General features: G+C 45.1%; 1 protein-coding gene across 3 annotated transcripts in view; it reads right to left on the bottom strand.

Annotated features, from left to right (window-relative positions):
• ERI3 (ERI1 exoribonuclease family member 3) overlaps nt 1–19,577 on the bottom strand; it is a 238,142-nt gene that overhangs the window by 210,613 nt on the left and 7,952 nt on the right. The window contains exons 1-2 of one of the 3 annotated variants that reach the window (XM_077824964.1): nt 17,802–17,826; nt 16,272–16,546 (exon numbers count right to left, since the gene is read on the bottom strand). In XM_077824964.1, coding sequence (XP_077681090.1) covers nt 16,272–16,546; nt 17,802–17,811 — 285 coding nt within the window. In that variant the 5' untranslated portion in view covers nt 17,812–17,826. Of the gene's footprint in view, nt 1–16,271; nt 16,547–17,801; nt 17,827–19,577 lie in introns of those variants that run through there. The other 2 variants (XM_077824965.1, XM_077824966.1) reach the window with 2 other exon arrangements.

Raw genomic sequence — 19,577 nt, 5'->3', positions numbered from 1 at the left:
TCGGCATAATTAAACCACCGCCAATGAGCGGCGGTAGCTATGTCAGCAGGAGAGCGTCTCCTGCCGACATAGCACTGTCCACACCGGCGCTTTTGTTGGTAAAACATGTCCGTCAGGGGGGAGGGGGAGGGTTCACACCCCTGACCAACAAAAGTGCTAACGTAGACAAAGCCTTAGTGATTGGTCAGATGCTCTTCTGAACTCAGGTAACTTAAAAATACTGTTTGGCTTTAAAGCATCATACTTGGAAAGGACACAAGATGTCCTCAGCAAGCACTGATGACTCAAATCTTACAAATATGGCTTTGAAATACCTCCACTATGAATATTTACAGGCAGCGTTTGTACCGCACACTGCACAATGGGGCTAAGAACGACTGGTGTTTCAAAGTGCTACCACAATATCGTAAGTGCACTAAACTACTGTGCTTGTTCCCTTAACCTCAGGCTGCAAATGTGTTCAGCTGCACAAGTCGGGGGAGGGAATATCTTTTACTGGACCAACTTCTGTTTGGGAGAGAGACCAGCTTTCGAGCTGCACAGAGAGCTCTTCTTCAGGTCAGGGAAAGGTACTGAGAGGGTCAATACAAGTTCCAACAGATAGTTTAGCATAAGTACAGGTTTCAGAGTAACAGCCGTGTTAGTCTGTATCTGCAAAAAGAAAAGGAGGACTTGAGGCACCTTAGAGACTAACCAATTTATTTGAGCATAAGCTTTCATGAGCTATAGTTCACTTCATTGGATGCATACTGTGGAAAATACAGAAGATGTTTTTACACACACAAATCATGAAAAAAATGGGTGTTTATCACTACAAAAGGTTTTCTCTCCCCCCACCCCACTCTCCTGATGGTAATAGCTTATCTAAAGTGATCACTCTCCTTACAATGTGTATGATAGTCAAGGTGGGCCATTTCCAGCACAAATCCAGGTTTTCTCCCCACCCCACCCCCAAACCCACTCTCCTGTTGGTAATAGCTTATCTAAAGTGATTACAGGGGGGGGGGGGGGGGGAGGGACGGGGGACGACCTGGATTTGTGCTGGAAATGGCCCACCTTGATTATCATACACATTGTAAGGAGAGTGATCACTTTAGATAAGCTATTACCAGCAGGAGAGTGGGGTGTGGGGAGAGAAAACCTTTTGTAGTGATAAACACCCATTTTTTCATGGTCTGTATGTATAAAAACATCTTCTGTATTTTCCACAGTACGCATCCGATGAAGTGAGCTGTAGCTCACAAAAGCTTATGCTCAAATAAATTGGTAAGTCTCTAAGGTGCCACAAGTACTCCTTTTTTTTTAGCATAAGTAGTTAGCACATATTCTAAGGGACCATTCAAGGAGAAGTGGCCCGTTAACACCTCTATAATAACAGGACAAAAAGGGGGGTGAGTGGGTTACAGTTTGTTGTAATAAGCCTTAAATCCAGTGTCTTTATTGAGACCATGATTTTTAGCGTCTAGCAACGTTAGGAATGTAAGCTCCCAGTCTCATCTTTTGAAAGCGTTGGGTAGGCGTCCTTCCAGGATGAGGACTGATAGGTCAGATATAGAGTGACTGCTTGTGAAAAATGTTCACCCACTGGTGATAGCTTGTGTCTGATGATGAGCTTGAAGAGGTTGGTGGGTTGTTTGAAGACTGGAAGAAGGGGTTCAGGAAAGATTTATTTCAAGATGGGGTCCCCATCGAGTATGGGTTGTAGTTGTTTGATACCCCACAGGGTTCCGACATGGGATGGTACATGACAACTAAGGGTGTGTGGTCAGAGGGGGTTTTACCTGGAGGGGGTATGGATCTTCCCCCACCCCCCATGGTGAATGCTGCTCACTACCTTTTTCTGAAACAACCACCCTATTTAACTATGCCATTGGTTACCTGCTCCATGGGTAATGATTGCATAGCTAATGGCACAGTGCTCAAACAGTGCAGGGACACTAGTGCAGGGACACCTGTGATAATTTAGGACTGGCCTACATTACAGAGTTAAAAGAAAAGGAGTACTTGTGGCACCTTAGAGACTAACCAATTTATTTGAGCATGAGCTTTCGTGAGCTACAGCTCACTTCATCAGATGCATACCGTGGAAACTGCAGCAGACTTTATATATACACAGAGAATATGAAACAATACCTCCTCCCACCCCACTGTTCTGCTGGTAATAGCTTATCTAAAGTAATCGTCAGGTTAGGCCATTTCCAGCACAAATCCAGGTTTTCTCACCCTCCACCCCCCCACACAAATTCACTCTCCTGCTGGTGATAGCCCATCCAAAGTGACAACTCTTTACACAATGTGCATGATAATGAAGTTAGGCCATTTCCTGCACAAATCCAGGTTCTCTCACTCCCTCACCCCCCTCCAACAACCCACCCCCATACACACACAGACTCACTCTCCTGCTGGTAATAGCTCGTCCAAACTGACCACTCTCCAAGTTTAAATCCAAGTTAAACCAGAACATCTGGGGGGGGGGGTAGGAAAAAACAAGAGGAAATAGGCTACCTTGCATAATGACTTAGCCACTCCCAGTCTCTATTTAAGCCTACATTAATAGTATCCAATTTGCAAATGAATTCCAATTCAGCAGTTTCTCGCTGGAGTCTGGATTTGAAGTTTTTTTGTTTTAAGATAGCGACCTTCATGTCTGTGATTGCGTGACCAGAGAGATTGAAGTGTTCTCCGACTGGTTTATGAATGTTATAATTCTTGACATCTGATTTGTGTCCATTTATTCTTTTACGTAGAGACTGTCCAGTTTGACCAATGTACATGGCAGAGGGGCATTGCTGGCACATGATGGCATAAATCACATTGGTGGATGTGCAGGTGAACGAGCCTCTGATAGTGTGGCTGATGTTATTAGGCCCTGTGATGGTGTCCCCTGAATAGATATGTGGGCACAATTGGCAACGGGCTTTGTTGCAAGGATAAGTTCCTGGGTTAGTGGTTCTGTTGTGTGGTATGTAGTTGTTGGTGAGTATTTGCTTCAGGTTGCGGGGCTGTCTGTAGGCAAGGACTGGCCTGTCTCCCAAGATTTGTGAGAGTGTTGGGTCATCCTTTAGGATAGGTTGTAGATCCTTAATAATGCGTTGGAGGGGTTTTAGTTGGGGGCTGAAGGTGACGGCTAGTGGCGTTCTGTTATTTTCTTTGTTAGGCCTGTCCTGTAGTAGGTAACTTCTGGGAACTCTTCTGGCTCTATCAATCTGTTTCTTTACTTCCGCAGGTGGGTATTGTAGTTGTAAGAAAGCTTGACAGAGATCTTGTAGGTGTTTGTCTCTGTCTGAGGGGTTGGAGCAAATGCGGTTGTATCGCAGAGCTTGGCTGTAGACGATGGATCGTGTGGTGTGGTCAGGGTGAAAGCTGGAGGCATGCAGGTAGGAATAGCGGTCAGTAGGTTTCCGGTATAGGGTGGTGTTTATGTGACCATTGTTTATTAGCACTGTAGTGTCCAGGAAGTGGATCTCTTGTGTGGACTGGACCAGGCTGAGGTTGATGGTGGGATGGAAATTGTTGAAATCATGGTGGAATTCCTCAAGGGCTTCTTTTCCATGGGTCCAGATGATGAAGATGTCATCAATATAGCGCAAGTAGAGTAGGGGCTTTAGGGGACGAGAGCTGAGGAAGCGTTGTTCTAAATCATGGCCCCACAGTATGCCAACATTTTTATGGCTGATTTAGAACAACGCTTCCTCAGCTCTCGTCCCCTAAAGCCCCTACTCTACTTGCGCTATATTGATGACATCTTCATCATCTGGACCCATGGAAAAGAAGCCCTTGAGGAATTCCACCATGATTTCAACAATTTCCATCCCACCATCAACCTCAGCCTGGTCCAGTCCACACAAGAGATCCACTTCCTGGACACTACAGTGCTAATAAACAATGGTCACATAAACACCACCCTATACCGGAAACCTACTGACCGCTATTCCTACCTGCATGCCTCCAGCTTTCACCCTGACCACACCACACGATCCATCGTCTACAGCCAAGCTCTGCGATACAACCGCATTTGCTCCAACCCCTCAGACAGAGACAAACACCTACAAGATCTCTGTCAAGCTTTCTTACAACTACAATACCCACCTGCGGAAGTAAAGAAACAGATTGATAGAGCCAGAAGAGTTCCCAGAAGTTACCTACTACAGGACAGGCCTAACAAAGAAAATAACAGAACGCCACTAGCCGTCACCTTCAGCCCCCAACTAAAACCCCTCCAACGCATTATTAAGGATCTACAACCTATCCTAAAGGATGACCCAACACTCTCACAAATCTTGGGAGACAGGCCAGTCCTTGCCTACAGACAGCCCCGCAACCTGAAGCAAATACTCACCAACAACTACATACCACACAACAGAACCACTAACCCAGGAACTTATCCTTGCAACAAAGCCCGTTGCCAATTGTGCCCACATACCTATTCAGGGGACACCATCACAGGGCCTAATAACATCAGCCACACTATCAGAGGCTCGTTCACCTGCACATCCACCAATGTGATTTATGCCATCATGTGCCAGCAATGCCCCTCTGCCATGTACATTGGTCAAACTGGACAGTCTCTACGTAAAAGAATAAATGGACACAAATCAGATGTCAAGAATTATAACATTCATAAACCAGTCAGAGAACACTTCAATCTCTCTGGTCACGCAATCACAGACATGAAGGTCGCTATCTTAAAACAAAAAAACTTCAAATCCAGACTCCAGCGAGAAACTGCTGAATTGGAATTCATTTGCAAATTGGATACTATTAATTTAGGCTTAAATAGAGACTGGGAGTGGCTAAGTCATTATGCAAGGTAGCCTATTTCCTCTTGTTTTTTCCTACCCCCCCCCCCCAGATGTTCTGGTTTAACTTGGATTTAAACTTGGAGAGTGGTCAGTTTGGACGAGCTATTACCAGCAGGAGAGTGAGTCTGTGTGTGTATGGGGGTGGGTTGTTGGAGGGGGGTGAGGGAGTGAGAGAACCTGGATTTGTGCAGGAAATGGCCTAACTTCATTATCATGCACATTGTGTAAAGAGTTGTCACTTTGGATGGGCTATCACCAGCAGGAGAGTGAATTTGTGTGGGGGGGTGGAGGGTGAGAAAACCTGGATTTGTGCTGGAAATGGCCTAACCTGACGATTACTTTAGATAAGCTATTACCAGCAGAACAGTGGGGTGGGAGGAGGTATTGTTTCATATTCTCTGTGTATATATAAAGTCTGCTGCAGTTTCCACGGTATGCATCTGATGAAGTGAGCTGTAGCTCACGAAAGCTCATGCTCAAATAAATTGGTTAGTCTCTAAGGTGCCACAAGTACTCCTTTTCTTTTTGCGAATACAGACTAACACGGCTGTTACTCTGAAACCTGTCATTACAGAGTTAGGTCGACACAAGGCAGTTTACATTGACCTAACTCTGTAAGCGTCTATCCTAAAATGTCGTTCCCACCGATGTAACGTGCTCACCACACCGACCTAATAACTCCAGCTCTGCGAGAGGCGAAGCACTTAGGTCGATGGAGTTAGGTCGACACAGAGCCAGCACAGACACTGCGTTGCTTACATCGACTGTAGCTGCCTTTCAGAAGCCGTCCCACAATGCCCCACGCTGACAGGTAAATGGGTTGAAGCACTCCTACTGAGGATACGCACCACCCACACAAGGAGCGCCGTGTGGACATGCAAATCGATGTAATTACTGCAGGGGCTGGATGTCGATGTACTTTAGGTCAACTTAATTTTGTAGTAAGAAGAAAAGGAGTACTTGTGGCACCTTAGAGACTAACCAATTTATTTGAGCATGAGCTTTCGTGAGCCACAGCTCACTTCATCAGCTGTGGCTCACGAAAGCTCATGCTCAGATAAATTGGTTAGTCTCTAAGGTGCCACAAGTACTCCTTTTCTTTTTGCGAATACAGACTAACACGGCTGTTACTCTGAAACCTTAATTTTGTAGTGTAGACTTGCCATTAGCCTCAGTAAGCTGCTAAGCAAAGGAGCACTGTGACTGCTTTAAAGCTGATGATCTTATTGGCCTGCCAACAACAGATTGGTCCAGACCTGCTTAGTTCTCAACCAGTACTCTACAGGTGACCACCCGAGTGCCTCGTATTCTAGGCTTGTTGCTATAATAATGGTCGTTTATTTTTTAAAGATGAAATTGCTTTGAATATTTTCATACATCAGACGTCTTGCCTGGTGGTTTAGTAGTTGAGCTCTGCAGGACACCTGGGTTTGATTCCCGCTCATGTTATCTAGCTCCAAGGGCTTGAAATAAATACAGTTAATTCTGTAGCCATGTCAGATCACATGGGTCACAGCAAGACTGTGCCCTCTTACTACTAGAATGGGGGAGGCCTCCAAGGTAAAACAACTGCCAGGAAGAACATGTATTTTCTGCACCAGACTGCAGCTGTTATTTCATACCCTAAAGAACTTGTTCTGAAATTCTGGTTGCACTTCTCCCATCTCTACCAATTTATTTTCCTTGTTTTATTTTTCCTCTTTTAAAGGAGGGAGATTATATGCAATTGGTTACATTAAGATCTGAACTATAAGACTGCATGAACTGCATAAGATAAGGTTCCCACAGCATTGCAACAGGGACACATGCTATATGGGAAACATGGTACAAAGGAACTGCACCTGTTCTGTTACTTTAGATTTATATCTGTAGCACGGGGTGTTTCTGCAGTTTATATGCTCTTAGCATAACTTTAGCAACAAAGCAAAACCCTTTGAATCATTTTATCACATGCATCTTTAATAGCATTCCTCCAGTAACACCATAGGAATAAGCTGAATTGGGAACTATTTGTTTAAACCATAAGTGCAACCTGAGTAGCATATAGATAAGTAATCATGTACTACACCCACTGGAATGATTATGCACGAGGGAGCAGAGTTAAGGTCACCATGGGAAACAAGTCTGAATTTCTTTACTTTTGAGCAATTAAAAATCAACCTTAGTGTGGGTTTTGTCAGAGGATTTACAACGCAGTCAAGTCCAACGGCCGTATGAACCCTGGGCTAAAAGAGAGCTGCCACTGGCCTGGGGATTCCTAGGCAGAGCAGGCAGCCAGCGGAACCTCTCCCTGCCTGCAGTCCCAGGTTTACAACGACACCAGGCTCACGCTCGGAAGCAGCCCCGCTCTGCGCCAGAGGTCCCACCCGCTGCCTGGCCTCTTCCCCTGAAGCTCCACCCGCCATTCGCTCCTCTCCGCCCGCTCCTCCCACACCTGGCGGGGTCTCACAGAGAAGAGGCCATGCGGGGAGGGCAGAGCAGAGAGGGAGGTGGGGCCTTAGGGCAGAGCAGGGCCCACAAAAGATTAATCTGGCCCTTCCTGTCCGCATTTGGCTAGGACAGTGACCATTCCCTCTGATGCTGGCCTTGTTGATAATCTACTGTATTCCCTTCTGGCCTCCAGACAGGACTACTGCAACACGGTCTGCTTGGAGCGCCTCTCGAAAAGCCCCTGGAAGCTACTGCCAGCGCAGCACTCAGCTGCCTGCCTAGCCCCTGGGCCCAGCAGCAGGGAGCACATTACACCGACAGTATTCCTCTGTGGGAAAGTTCCTGCTCTACCTTGGTGGGTCTTGCGCTTATTGGCGGATTTGCTCGCCTTGGAGCTTCACGGCAGCCCTCAGCTTGGCCGTTTTTCTGAATTCACAGTCCAGGTCGACGACTCCTGTGTCTGACCGGGAGTTGGGAGGTTTGGGGGGAACCCGGGCCCGCCCTCTACTCCGGGTTCCAGCCCAGGGCCCTGTGGATTGCAGCTGTCTGGAGTGCCTCCTGGAAACAGCTGTGTGACAGCTACAGCTCCCTGGGCTACTTCCCCATGGCCTCCTCCCAACACCTTCTTTATCCTCACCACAGGACCTTCCTCCCGGTGTCTGATAATGCTTGTACTCCTCAGTCCTCCAACAGTCAGCGTTCTCACTCTCAGCTCCTACTGCCTCTTGCTCCCAGCTCCTCACACGCATACCACAAACTGAAGTGAGCTCCTTTTTAAACCCAGGTACCCTGATTAGCCTGCCTTAATTGATTCTAGCAGCTTCTTGATTGGCTGCAGGTGTTCTAATCAGCCCATCTCAATGGTCTCCAGAAGGTTCCTGATTGTTCTGGAACCTTCCCTGTTACCTTACCCAGGGAAAAGGGACTTACTTAGCCTGGAGCTAATATATCTGCCTTCTATTACTCTCCTATAGCCATCTGTCCTGACCCTGTCACACTTGGTAGTCTCCACTGGCTTCCAGTGTGCAATCCAAGGTGATGCATCTGACCTCTAAAGCCTGACGAGATTTTGGTCTGGTTAGCACAAAACTTGCCTATCTCCCGATGCACCATCCCAACAATGGAGATGAGCAGGACCACATATCCATGGCCAATCTCTAATTCTGCTTGAAGTAGGGCTGGGTGTTGTCACTGGCTCTCAAAGTAGCTTCCCTGCTTGACTGACAGCCCGTACCCATTGACCCTCACAGCACTATGCAAGGCCTATCTTTCTCTTAGACCTTCTCCGGAGGGAATGGTAGTGAGGAACGAGTTTGTCTTTTATCCTGGGCTGGGAGCAGAAGAAAGTCTAAGGCTGATATTGACGGCAAGGAGTGCAGCATGCTTACCAATCTGTGCGTGCACACTCGGTACATTAATAAAATAAGGACGTAGGGCAATGCGGGTTTGAACCTGGTAGGCATCTCACACAGCTACTAATGGGACTGACCACCAGATCAAGCCCTAACAACACCAAGTTTAGTTTTTAAAAGGATTTGAGGGCACTCCTGTTCCCAGCCCTCAGAATCCGACCTTGCTAAACCCCAGGTGTTGGATTGCTGTTTCAAGTGTTAGGAGACACACTATGCACTACTTCTCCTCTCAGACCTCCCCACCTTGCTGTCAAATCTTGGAGTTGGCACCGGGGCATGCGAAATTATAACCAACACTCTCTATTGACCCTGGGCTGCTCTGATCACCCATGACTATACCAAGAGAATCCACCAACAGGTATGTTCTTCCTTGCACGCGTATATTCTCAGTTTGATTCATCTGTGCATCTATGAGCAGCCATCCAATGTTCAGGGAGTTTACAGTGAACTGACAAAACAGGGGCTGGTTTGCTGCAGTGCTCTATTACCGTGTAAAACATCTACCACCTCTCTCTTGCTCCCAAAGCTGGGAATGTTAAAGAACCACAGCATCTGGCACAGGCATTGGAGTTACAGAGCAGCCACCACGTATCACAGTCACTCAATCCTTCTGGCCAGCTAAGGAGCAATACTGTTAGCGCCCTAAGGCAATCCCACTGTCCTTAAACAAAAGAATGGTGGCCGGGACATAAGATCCCAAGGGGACACTTGTGAAGTGTGAAAAGGGGTCAAAATGAGGGATCTTCGGGGCTCCCAAAGGGATGTGAAGAACTCAATTAGGGATAAAAGAAAGTTAAGCATGTGCTGGTCACAGCAGAGCACTTCCCGGGGCGAATATAGCTAGTTCTGCAGATGTTATACCAACGCACCTTAGCATAGCTACGATCTCTCCTTCAAGTTTACTGGGAGGAGTCTGAGCAGTGAAAAAGGTAGTTACTGAGAAAAGTAAAGTGATATTGTGGGATAGCAAGTTTATGCGAGAGACTTCTAGGCTCAGTTTACATGCCAAAAAAATGGACTTGGCTAGCTGTCGCCACTACAAAAAGGGAAGCTGAACACCACTTAGCACAGGGTTGGGCAAAATACGGCCCAGGGTGTGCATCCAGCCCTCCAAATATTTTAATCCGGCCCTCAAGCTCCTGCCAGGGAGCGGGGTCGGGGGCTTGCCCCACTCTGTGCAGCTCCCAGAAGCAGCTGCATGGCACCCCTCTGCCTCCTACGCGTAGGGGCAGCCAGGGGACTCAGCACGCTGCCCCCACCCCAAGCACTGCCCCCACAGCTCCCATTGGTTGGGAACTGTTACCAATGGGAGCTGTGGGGGCAGTGCATGCGGACGGGGCAGCACACAGAGCCACCTGGCCACACCTCCACATAGGAGCCGGAGGGTGACATGCTGCTGCTTCTGGGAGCTGCTTGAGGGTAAGCACCGCCCGGAGCCTGCACCCCCTCCCGCGCCCCAACCCCCTGCCCTGATCCCCCTCCTGCCCTCCAAACCCCTCAGTCCCAGCCCGGAGCATCCCCAACCCCTCATCCCCAGCCCCGAGCCCTCACCCCGCACCCCAACCCCCTGCCGAAGCCCAGAGCCCCCTCCCACACCCTGAACTCCTCATTTCTGGCTGCACCCCAGAGCTCTCACCCCTAGCCAGAACCCTCATCCCCTCCCGCACCCCAACCCCCAATTTCATGAGTATTCATTGCCCACCATACAATTTTCATACCCAGATGTGGCCCTCAGGCCAAAAAGTTTGCCCACTCCTGACTTAGCATGTATACAGCATCTTCAAAGTGCTCTCCTGACAGCACCCCATTATCTCATCTTACCTGTGATGAAACTGAGGCAGAGAAGTTAAATGAGCAGCTCCAGGTCACAGAAGGAACCAGTGGCACAGGTAAGATTAGGACTTGACTGTTCCTGGCTCCAAATCCTGCGCTCAGACCAAACCTCTGCCTCTTACATCACTACCAGTAAAAGATTCCGTAACTGGAACTTAGCCAGCATTGTCCCTGGAAATACCTACGGCAGCATAAAGTCAGCGTGCTCACCAATAGCACTGAAGAGCCCAAGAGTTAACAGTAGCAAAAAACATGAATGTCAGTAAACAGATGACTCAGATACAATGAATGGGAAGGTCCCATTTTTACATGGTTGCTTTTCTGAGGACACTGTTTCTAAGCCCTATCAGCTGTGCTGATTCCAGTGCAGTAAGAACCACAGTAAACATAAATTTCTTTAGTTTTCAGGCTAATTTGTTTTTGCCGAAGAGAGGGACTGTCAGCCCTGGCCAGACAAGGCATGATGCAGGCAGATGATGAACACAGATAATTAAAAAACAAAATCAAAGACCATCCCCACCTTAAAGGTTCCATTTCACCAACAAAATATATAGCAGATCTGCACTGGCCCAGACCATTACTTTCACGGCAAGGACTTGGGGACAAAAGCTCCTTAAAACAGTAGTAATCGTATTCCACTCATGCTCCATTTTACTGCCAGCTGTAAACCAGCTCCACATGCCTCATGGTTTTGCATCAAAATGTGCGCAGACCAAACCCATCTCAAAAAGGACAAGGTAGAACCAATTTACAGGTTTGACAGGCCTGTGCACCCGAGGCTGGGCGTGCAAGAAATATCCTGACATCTCACTTGAACAGAGGCAAAGGCTTTCCCAGCAGAACTAGATGCAAAGCCACAGCATCGCCTCAGGAAGACACAATACCACAGGCGGCAATTTTCCTTTAATTTTCAGGTGAATTGTTTTCACAGACATGAGGAACCGACAGCCCTGCCCAGAGCAAGATATTGCATGGGGGACATGCTACGACTGCTCAATCCAGACCTGCAAACCCCTCTTTAAAAGTCTAAATCTAAGTAAAGATCCAAGTTAAGGCAAGTCTGTATTAACTAAAGAACTGGTTTCTTACAACAGTTCTCAGTACTAAGATGCCCTAACCCGGAGTTGAAAACTGTTAACTTTTTATACAAATGAGACAAAGCCATTAGCATACCATCAGACACCCACCGCTATCGGCCAATGCCAGCGACTGGTCAAATTCCTAGTGCAGATGTAGTTTACAGGAACCAAATCTTGTGACTATTTTGAGACACTACAATTCTGGCTGTTCATTACCACGCTGGGCCCTGGGTAATATCTGAGTGAATAAAACTACCCAATAAAAATGGAAATCCAAGACCCACATTGATAAACTCTGGCAAGTCCAATGTAAAAGTATAATTAGGCAGGCCAAAAAAACTTGAAGAGCAAGTAGCAAAAGACTCAGAAACTAACTGCAAAAAAAATATTTTAAGTACATCAGAAGCAGGAAGCCTGCCAAACAGTCAGTGGGTCCACGGGACAATTGAGGTGCTAAAGGAGCACTCAAGGAAGATACGGACATTTCGGAGAAGCTAAATAAATTCTTTGCATCAGTCTTCACTGCAGAGGATGTGAGGGAGAGTCCCACACCAGAGCCATTCATTTTAGGTGTCAACTCTGAGGAACTGTCCCAGATTGAGGTGTCAAGAGAGGTGGTTTTGGAACAAACTGATAAACTAAAATAGTAATAAGTCGCCAGGACCAGATGGTAATCAGCTAAGAGTTCTAAAAGAACTCAAATATGAAATTGCAGAACTACTAACTGTGGTATGTAACCTATCACTTAAATCAACATCTGTACCAGATGACTGGAGGATAGCTAATGTGACATCAATTTTTTAAAAAGTCTCTGGAAGTGATGCTGCCAATTACAGGCTGGTAAGCCTAACTTCAGTACCAGGCAAATTGGATAGCACTATAGTAAAGAACAGAATGATTAGAAACAAATGAACACGATTTGTGGGGGAAAAGGTCAACATGGCTTCTATAAGGGGAAATCATGCCTCCAATCGATTAGAATTCTTTGAGAGAATCAACAAACATGTGGACAAGGGTTATCTAGTGTATATATAGTGTATTTGGACTTTCAGAAAACCTTTGACAAGGTCCCTCATCAAAGGCTCTGAAACAAAGTAAGTGTTGTGGGATAAGAGGGAAGGTCCTCTCATGGATCAGTAACTAGTTAAAAGACAGGAAACAAGGGCAGGAATAAATGGTCAGTTTTCACGAGTGGAAAGGTGAATAGTGGTGTCCCCCAGGGACCTGTACTGGGACCAGTGCTGTTCAACATATTCATAAATGATCTTGAAAAGGGGTAAACAGTGAGGTGCCAAAATTTGCAGCCGATATAAAATTACTCAGGATATATAAGTCCAAAGCAGACTGCGAGGAGTTATAAAGGGATCTCACAAAACTGGGTGATTGGGCAACAAAATGGCAGACGAAATTCAAATGTTGATAAATGTAAAGTAATGCACATTGGAAAACATAATCCCAACTATACATACAAAATGATGGGGTCTAAATTATCCGTTACCACTCAAAAAAGACCGTTCTCTGAAAACATCCATTCAATCAGTCAAAAAAGCTAACAGAATGTTAGGAACCATTAGGAAACGGGTAGATAATAAGACAGAAAATATCATAAGGCCATTATATAAATCCATGATATGCCCGCACCTTGAATTCCGCGTACAGTTCTGGTAAACCCATATCAAAAAGATATATTAGAAATGAAAAGGTACTGGGAAGGGCAACAAAATGATTAGGGGTATGGAACAGCTTCCATACGAGGAGACATGAAAAAGACTAGGACTTTTCAGCTTGGAAAAGAGACGACTAAGGGGGAAAATGATAGAAGTCGATAAAATCATGACTGGTGGGGAGAAAGTGAATAAGGAAGTGTTATTTACCCCTTCACATAACACAAGAACTAGGGGTAACTGAATTAAATTAATAGACAGCAGGTTTAAAACGAAGAAAAGGAAGTACTTTTTCAAACAATGCACAGTCAACCTGTGGAACACATTGCCAGGGGATTTTGTGAAGGCCAAAACTATAACAGGATTCAAAAAAGAACTAGAAAAGTTTATAGAAGATAGGTCCATCAATGGCTATTAGCCAAGATGGTCAGGGTACAAGCTCATGCTCTGGATGTCCCTCACATCTGACTGCCAGAAGCTGGAAATGGGCAACAGGGGATGGATCACTCCATGACTGCTGTTCTGTTCATACCCTCTGAAGCATCTGGCACCCTCCATTATCAGAAAGCAGGATACTGGGCTAGATGGACCATAAGTCTGACCCAGTATGGCCGTTCTTATGTTAATGATTGAAAATTAGGGCTGTTGATTAATTGCAGTTAACTCATGCAATTAACTCAAAAATATTAATTGCGATTAAAAAAATTAATTGTGATTAATCGCACTGTTAAACAATAGATTACCAATTTAAATTTATTAAATATTTTTGGACGTTTTTCTACATTTTCAAATACATTGATTTCAGTTACAACACAGAATACAAAGTGTACAGTGCTCACTTTATATTATTTTTTATTAAAAATATTTGCACAGTAAAAATTATAAACAAAGAAACAGTCTTTTTCAAATCACTTCATACAACTACGGAAGTGCAACCTCTTTATTGTGAAAGTGCAACTTACAATGTAGATTTTTTGGTTTTTTGTTACATAACTGCACTCAAAAACAAAACAATGTCAAACTTTAGAACCTACAAGTCCACTCAGTCTTACTTCCTCTTCAGCCAATCGCTAAGACAAACAAGTTTGTTTAAATTTACAGGAGATAATGCTGCCTGCTTCTTATTTACAATGTCACCTGAAAGTCAGAACAGGCGTTCACATGGCACTTTTGTAGCTGGCATTGCAAGGTATTTACGTACCAGATATGCTAAACATTCATATGCCCCTTCATGCTTCAACTGCCCTTCCAGAGGACATGCTTCCATGCTGATAACGCTCATTAAAAAAAAAATGCATTAATTATACTTGTGACTGAACTCCTTGTGGGAGAATTGTATGTCTCCTGTTCTGTTTTACCCACATTCTTCCATATATTTCATGTTATAGCAGTCTCGGATGATGACCCAGCACATGTTCGTTTTAAGAACGCTGCAGATTTGACAAATTGCAAAGAAGGTACCAACATGAAATTTCTAAAGATAGCTACAACACTCGACCCAAGGTTTAAGAATCTGACGTGCATTTCAAAATCTGAGAGACGAGGTGTTGAGCATGCTTTCAGATGTCTTAAAAGAGCAACACTCTGTTGCGGAAATTATAGAACTGAACCACCAAAAAAGAAAATCAACCTTCTGCTGGTGGCATCTGACTCAGATGATGAAAATGAACATGCGTTGGTCCAAACTGTTTTGGCTCTTTGTCAAGCAGAACCCGCCATCAGCATGGACGCATGTCTACTGGAAGGGTGGTTGAAGCATGAAGGGGACATATGAATCTTTAACTGTATCTGGCACGTAAATATCTTGCAACACCGGCTACAACGGTGACATGCAAATACCTGTTGTCCCTTTCAGGTGACATTGTAAACAAGAAGCGGGTAGCATTATCTCCTGCAAATGTAAACAAACTTGTTTTTCTGAGCGATTGGCTGAACAAGAAATAGGACTGAGTGGACTTGTAAGTTCTGAAGTTTTACATTGTTTTATTTTTGAGTGCAGTTACTTTTTTAATACATAATTCTACATTTGTACGTTCAACTTTCATGATAAAGAGATTGCACTACAGTACTTGTATTAGGTGAACTGAAAAATACTATTTCTTTTGTTTTTTGCTGTGCAAATATTTGTAATAAATAATAATATAAAGTGAGCACTGTACTGTGTAGTAATTGAAATCAATATATTTGAAAACGTAGAAAACATCCAAAAATATTTAAGTAAATGGTATATTATTCTTTAACAGTGCGATTAATCCCGTGATTAATTTTTGTAATCACTTGACAGGCCTATTGAAAATATCGTTATTAATTCACTTTGCATTCCACTGTCAAGGAAACAACCATTTGCAGAAGGCATGTGGAGAGGTCTACATCTGGTCTTAGTTTCAGGGGTGAGAAGCTGAAAGTGGCACGCTCAAGATGCACCCAAAATCCCAGAGTAGCTGGAGGTTTCTATTTAAATTATGTGATTATTGTTAGACTTCAGAGTTAAACACCCAGATAAGATAAGCCTGGGAAAGTTCACAACTTTCAGAGCTATCATGACTAAAGACCTGCAGACTCCAACAAGCAGTCCTGCATACATTCACACCCAGAACAACTTTATAGGCTAGAAACATGTTTTTCCTGCAGAAACGGATGAAACCGTCTGGAGTGTGCCAATAATAAGTGTTCCCAGCTAATACCAGCTCAATCCATCCCCAAGCCAGAGAGCTGAGAAGCATTTAAGGCCTAAGACAGGTAAAGTTTTTCAAACAAATGTCTTTTCAGCATTGTCGTGATGGAGGCCAAGGTCTCTGGTTTCATTCCCTCTGGGCTGATAGGTTGGCAGTAGTGCAGACATCCATTTTAAGGGGCAGAAATGCCTCATGATGCTCATCAGAAACCACTTGGGCCAATAACAGCTGCTGAGGAAGTGTGCATAGCACTGTGAGGGTATGGGGTAAACCTCAGAGCTGTTGGTGGGGGTGTGAAGGGACAGACACTGCATCCCACTTCACAGGGTGGAGCCAGCAGTTTGCAAGGGAAGAATAAATGGGGCTGGATATTTACCTGAGGATGAATCTGTGGTTTGTCACAAGTGGCCTCAAAATCCAACACTAAAAAGTAGTGATATCTCTGTGGAGGGAAGGATGACATTGCTGCCATGGACGCGCCAAAGCCGTGGGACGCCAGTTTCCTGTTTACAGTGGAGCCGCACCCCTGGAGAAAGCAACGTAGGCGGTAGAAGCACAGAGCTTGTCTCACCCTTGGAAGTAAGCTTGCAGGAATCTTTGCTGCTCCAATATGGAAGAGTGCTACCATGGAGCATCCAGAGGCATCTGAAACTTAGAGAGAGAGAGAGAGAGGGGCTTGTGTTACTAACTCGCACACATCTCACTTCTATTGCCGTCTCTTCAACCCAGCCATTTTGGAACAGACTCTCTCACGGTCTTTTGATGAAAGGTTCCACTAAGAAACCCAGGTAGTACCATGACCTATTGAAAATACACTAGAGAGCGTCTAGAACCACTAGCAACCTAGAAATTAACCTTTGTGAATAGCTCTACATTAAGAGGCAGACACACTACAATCACTGCTCCAGGGGCCAGATCAGGCATCTGCATGCTACAGAACACTATCAAGATTGCTTCAGGACTTAGGGGTCTGATGCAAAGCTCACTGACGTATGTGGAAGGACCCTTAGTTTCTTGATACATGTACACTGGTAACAGAAGTTGCACATAACAGGAGTTAGGCACAATGAGACACGTGCAGATGCCATCCGCTCGGCCCCAAGCCCCACAGCTAGAACCAAGCCAGACCCTTCTACTCCCCACATGTTACTCAGCTTTTCTCCCATCTCTCACCCCCTGCATCAGCCTCTTGATAACTTGCTTCCATAGGCCATTCCGCCTGGTCGCTCTCAACAAGGCACAGGTGCCACACACAATCTCTTGCTCACCGGGGGGGGGGGGTTTTCAGGGTGGGGGAGGGCAGATGGGATGAGGGGGAACTGATCTAAAATGTTCACATTCAAGGGGTGAATTTTCCTTCCAACAAAATCCAAACTGATTAAGTTTAATTCATTCCTCCCTCTCCCCTATAAAAATCCCACCCACTATTTTATTAATACTCTTGTGACTTAAAAACTTTGTGGCAGTTTTACAGATCACACATCCAAAATGTGACGCTCTGGCATCTGGGTTTTTTGATGGGGGAAGTGGGAGGAAGAAGTTTCAAATAGTTTCTTCTAAAAAAAAAAAAAAAAAAAAAAAGAAAGTGGGGGGTTCTCCAGGAATGCATGGGTCAGGGACAAGTAACAGAGTCTTTCAAGTCTAGGATGCCAGTTCAAAGCCAGCTCAGGTCAGTATTTGTTACCGGGCCTTTCAGGGGTTTATTTGACATTCAGTTCCTAGGAGGTGGATCTCAATTGCTCAAAAACCCACCACAACTAGCCCCAGGCCAGCGACGGAGCAAGCCTGGAGCCTGAACTCAGCTCAGCCCTGCAGGCAGCTGATCCTTCCAGACAGGGCCAAGACAGTGGTGGGGCAGCTATTGGTGTCATTGCCTGCACCACCGCTGTTCTCAGCATACAGTTACCAGTGTCCATAGCACATGTAGGGAGGCGCAGTCCATGCTTCCAAGGAGCTCACAAGCTAGAATGGATAGAAGACACAGGACAGCAGGTGTCTAGACGCTGGTGGCTGTGAGCAGTACAGACAGACTTCCTTCCATATAAGCAGGGATACGTCTTGCTTTTGTTTAGTTTCTTAGTGCAGCAGAACTAAGCGCAGACTCCCCTGGGTGTGTGCACAATGCCTCCAGCACCTGCACGGAGGGCAGGAAGCATCCCTTGGTGTATATGAAAAGTAGCCAGCTTTACACAACAAAATAAAGACCACCTCAAAGAAACCAGAGGACAATCATTCATGAACACCACCGTGGTTATTTGCACAGACAGCAACTGCTCCTTTGTATCGGTTAGTCTATCAGGTAAATAATGCACTTGCCAAAATACACACTTAATGAGGTAATATGCCTTGAAGAACAGCTAAAGCTGTATTTACCTGAGAGATACTCAGGTAAGAAATGCAGAAAGACCCGATTAGGAGATGACTGCAGCTGAGCAGGTCATGTGCATTAGGTAAATCCACATTTTGTAACCTTCCCCAGAAGGATTTTGTGTTTAAAAAAAACCACACATGCACACAAAAGGTGGAAATCAGAGACTGAAGAGGTTTAATACGGAGTCACTTTCTGCAGTCTGACTTTCGTGGCATATACTGGTTGTACGTCCTGGCTTTAGCATTTTGGGGGCTGTATATTTTATTAAAGCACCACTGCAAGCAAGAGTCGCCTGGAAAACTAAAAACCTCAGTTACAAAACCATAATAAAAAGCTGCCCTGCAAGCCTAACATTTTATTTATCCTAAAGGTGTTCAGGAAGACCTATCACTTTTCCATCTCATACTTTTATTGCTATTAATAAATTCATTACAGCCAAATAGAAATCACTTCCATTCACATCTAACCTATCCTGGATAACAGATATTTATGCTTCAGATCTTCAAAGCTGTCAACTGTGGATCTAAAGGTCTACCAGAGCAGATAAAAAATCTTGGAATAAAGCAGCTAATAATTTGTTGTGGTAAAGACTGGTCTTTAGAAAAGAAAACTGAGGGGGGACCTGATCACAGTCTTCAAATATGTTAAGGGCTGTTCTAAAGAGGACAGTGACCAATTGTTCTCCATATCCACTGCAGATAGGACAAGAAATGATGGCTTCACCTGCAGCAAGGGAGATTTAGGTCAGACATTAGGAAAAACTTTCTAACTCTCAGGGTAGTTACACTCTGGAACAGTTTCCTGGGGATGCTGTGGCATCTCCATCACTGGAGGTTTTTAACAGGTTTGACAAACCCCTGTCAGGGATGAACCAAGTTTACTTGGTCCTGCCTCAGCCCAGGGGGCTGGATTTACTGACTTTGAGGGCCCTTCCTGTCCTACATTTCTATGCTTCTATGATTTAACCTACTCTGAAAGGGAAAAATACAACTGAAGTGGGGGAGGGAGTCAGAAAGTAGCCCCCTAAATCAAATACATCCAACAACATAATATATATGGCTAGGTAATACTGGGTAAGATCAGTATTTCTCTAATGTATATTATGTGTAGATAAAGCTAAGCACTGAACAGAAGCATGCGAGGGGACATTTTGCTAATCCCCTTGACAGCTAGCACATGACTAGGAACAATCCAATAGCAAACTTTTGCTCTCTGCTTTTTTGGCAAGTGAAGTCTTAACTATAGTATTTAGTCAGTCACTACTCTAGACTTCCAGGTATTTTGGGAAGAGACTGTAACATCTTCCTCGGC

The sequence above is a fragment of the Eretmochelys imbricata genome, chromosome 8, assembly GCF_965152235.1.
Source record: "Eretmochelys imbricata isolate rEreImb1 chromosome 8, rEreImb1.hap1, whole genome shotgun sequence".
Taxonomy (NCBI): Eukaryota; Metazoa; Chordata; order Testudines; family Cheloniidae; genus Eretmochelys; species Eretmochelys imbricata.
The sequence above is the reverse complement of the archived record's forward strand: the minus strand, read 5'-3'. Positions and strand labels throughout refer to the sequence as shown.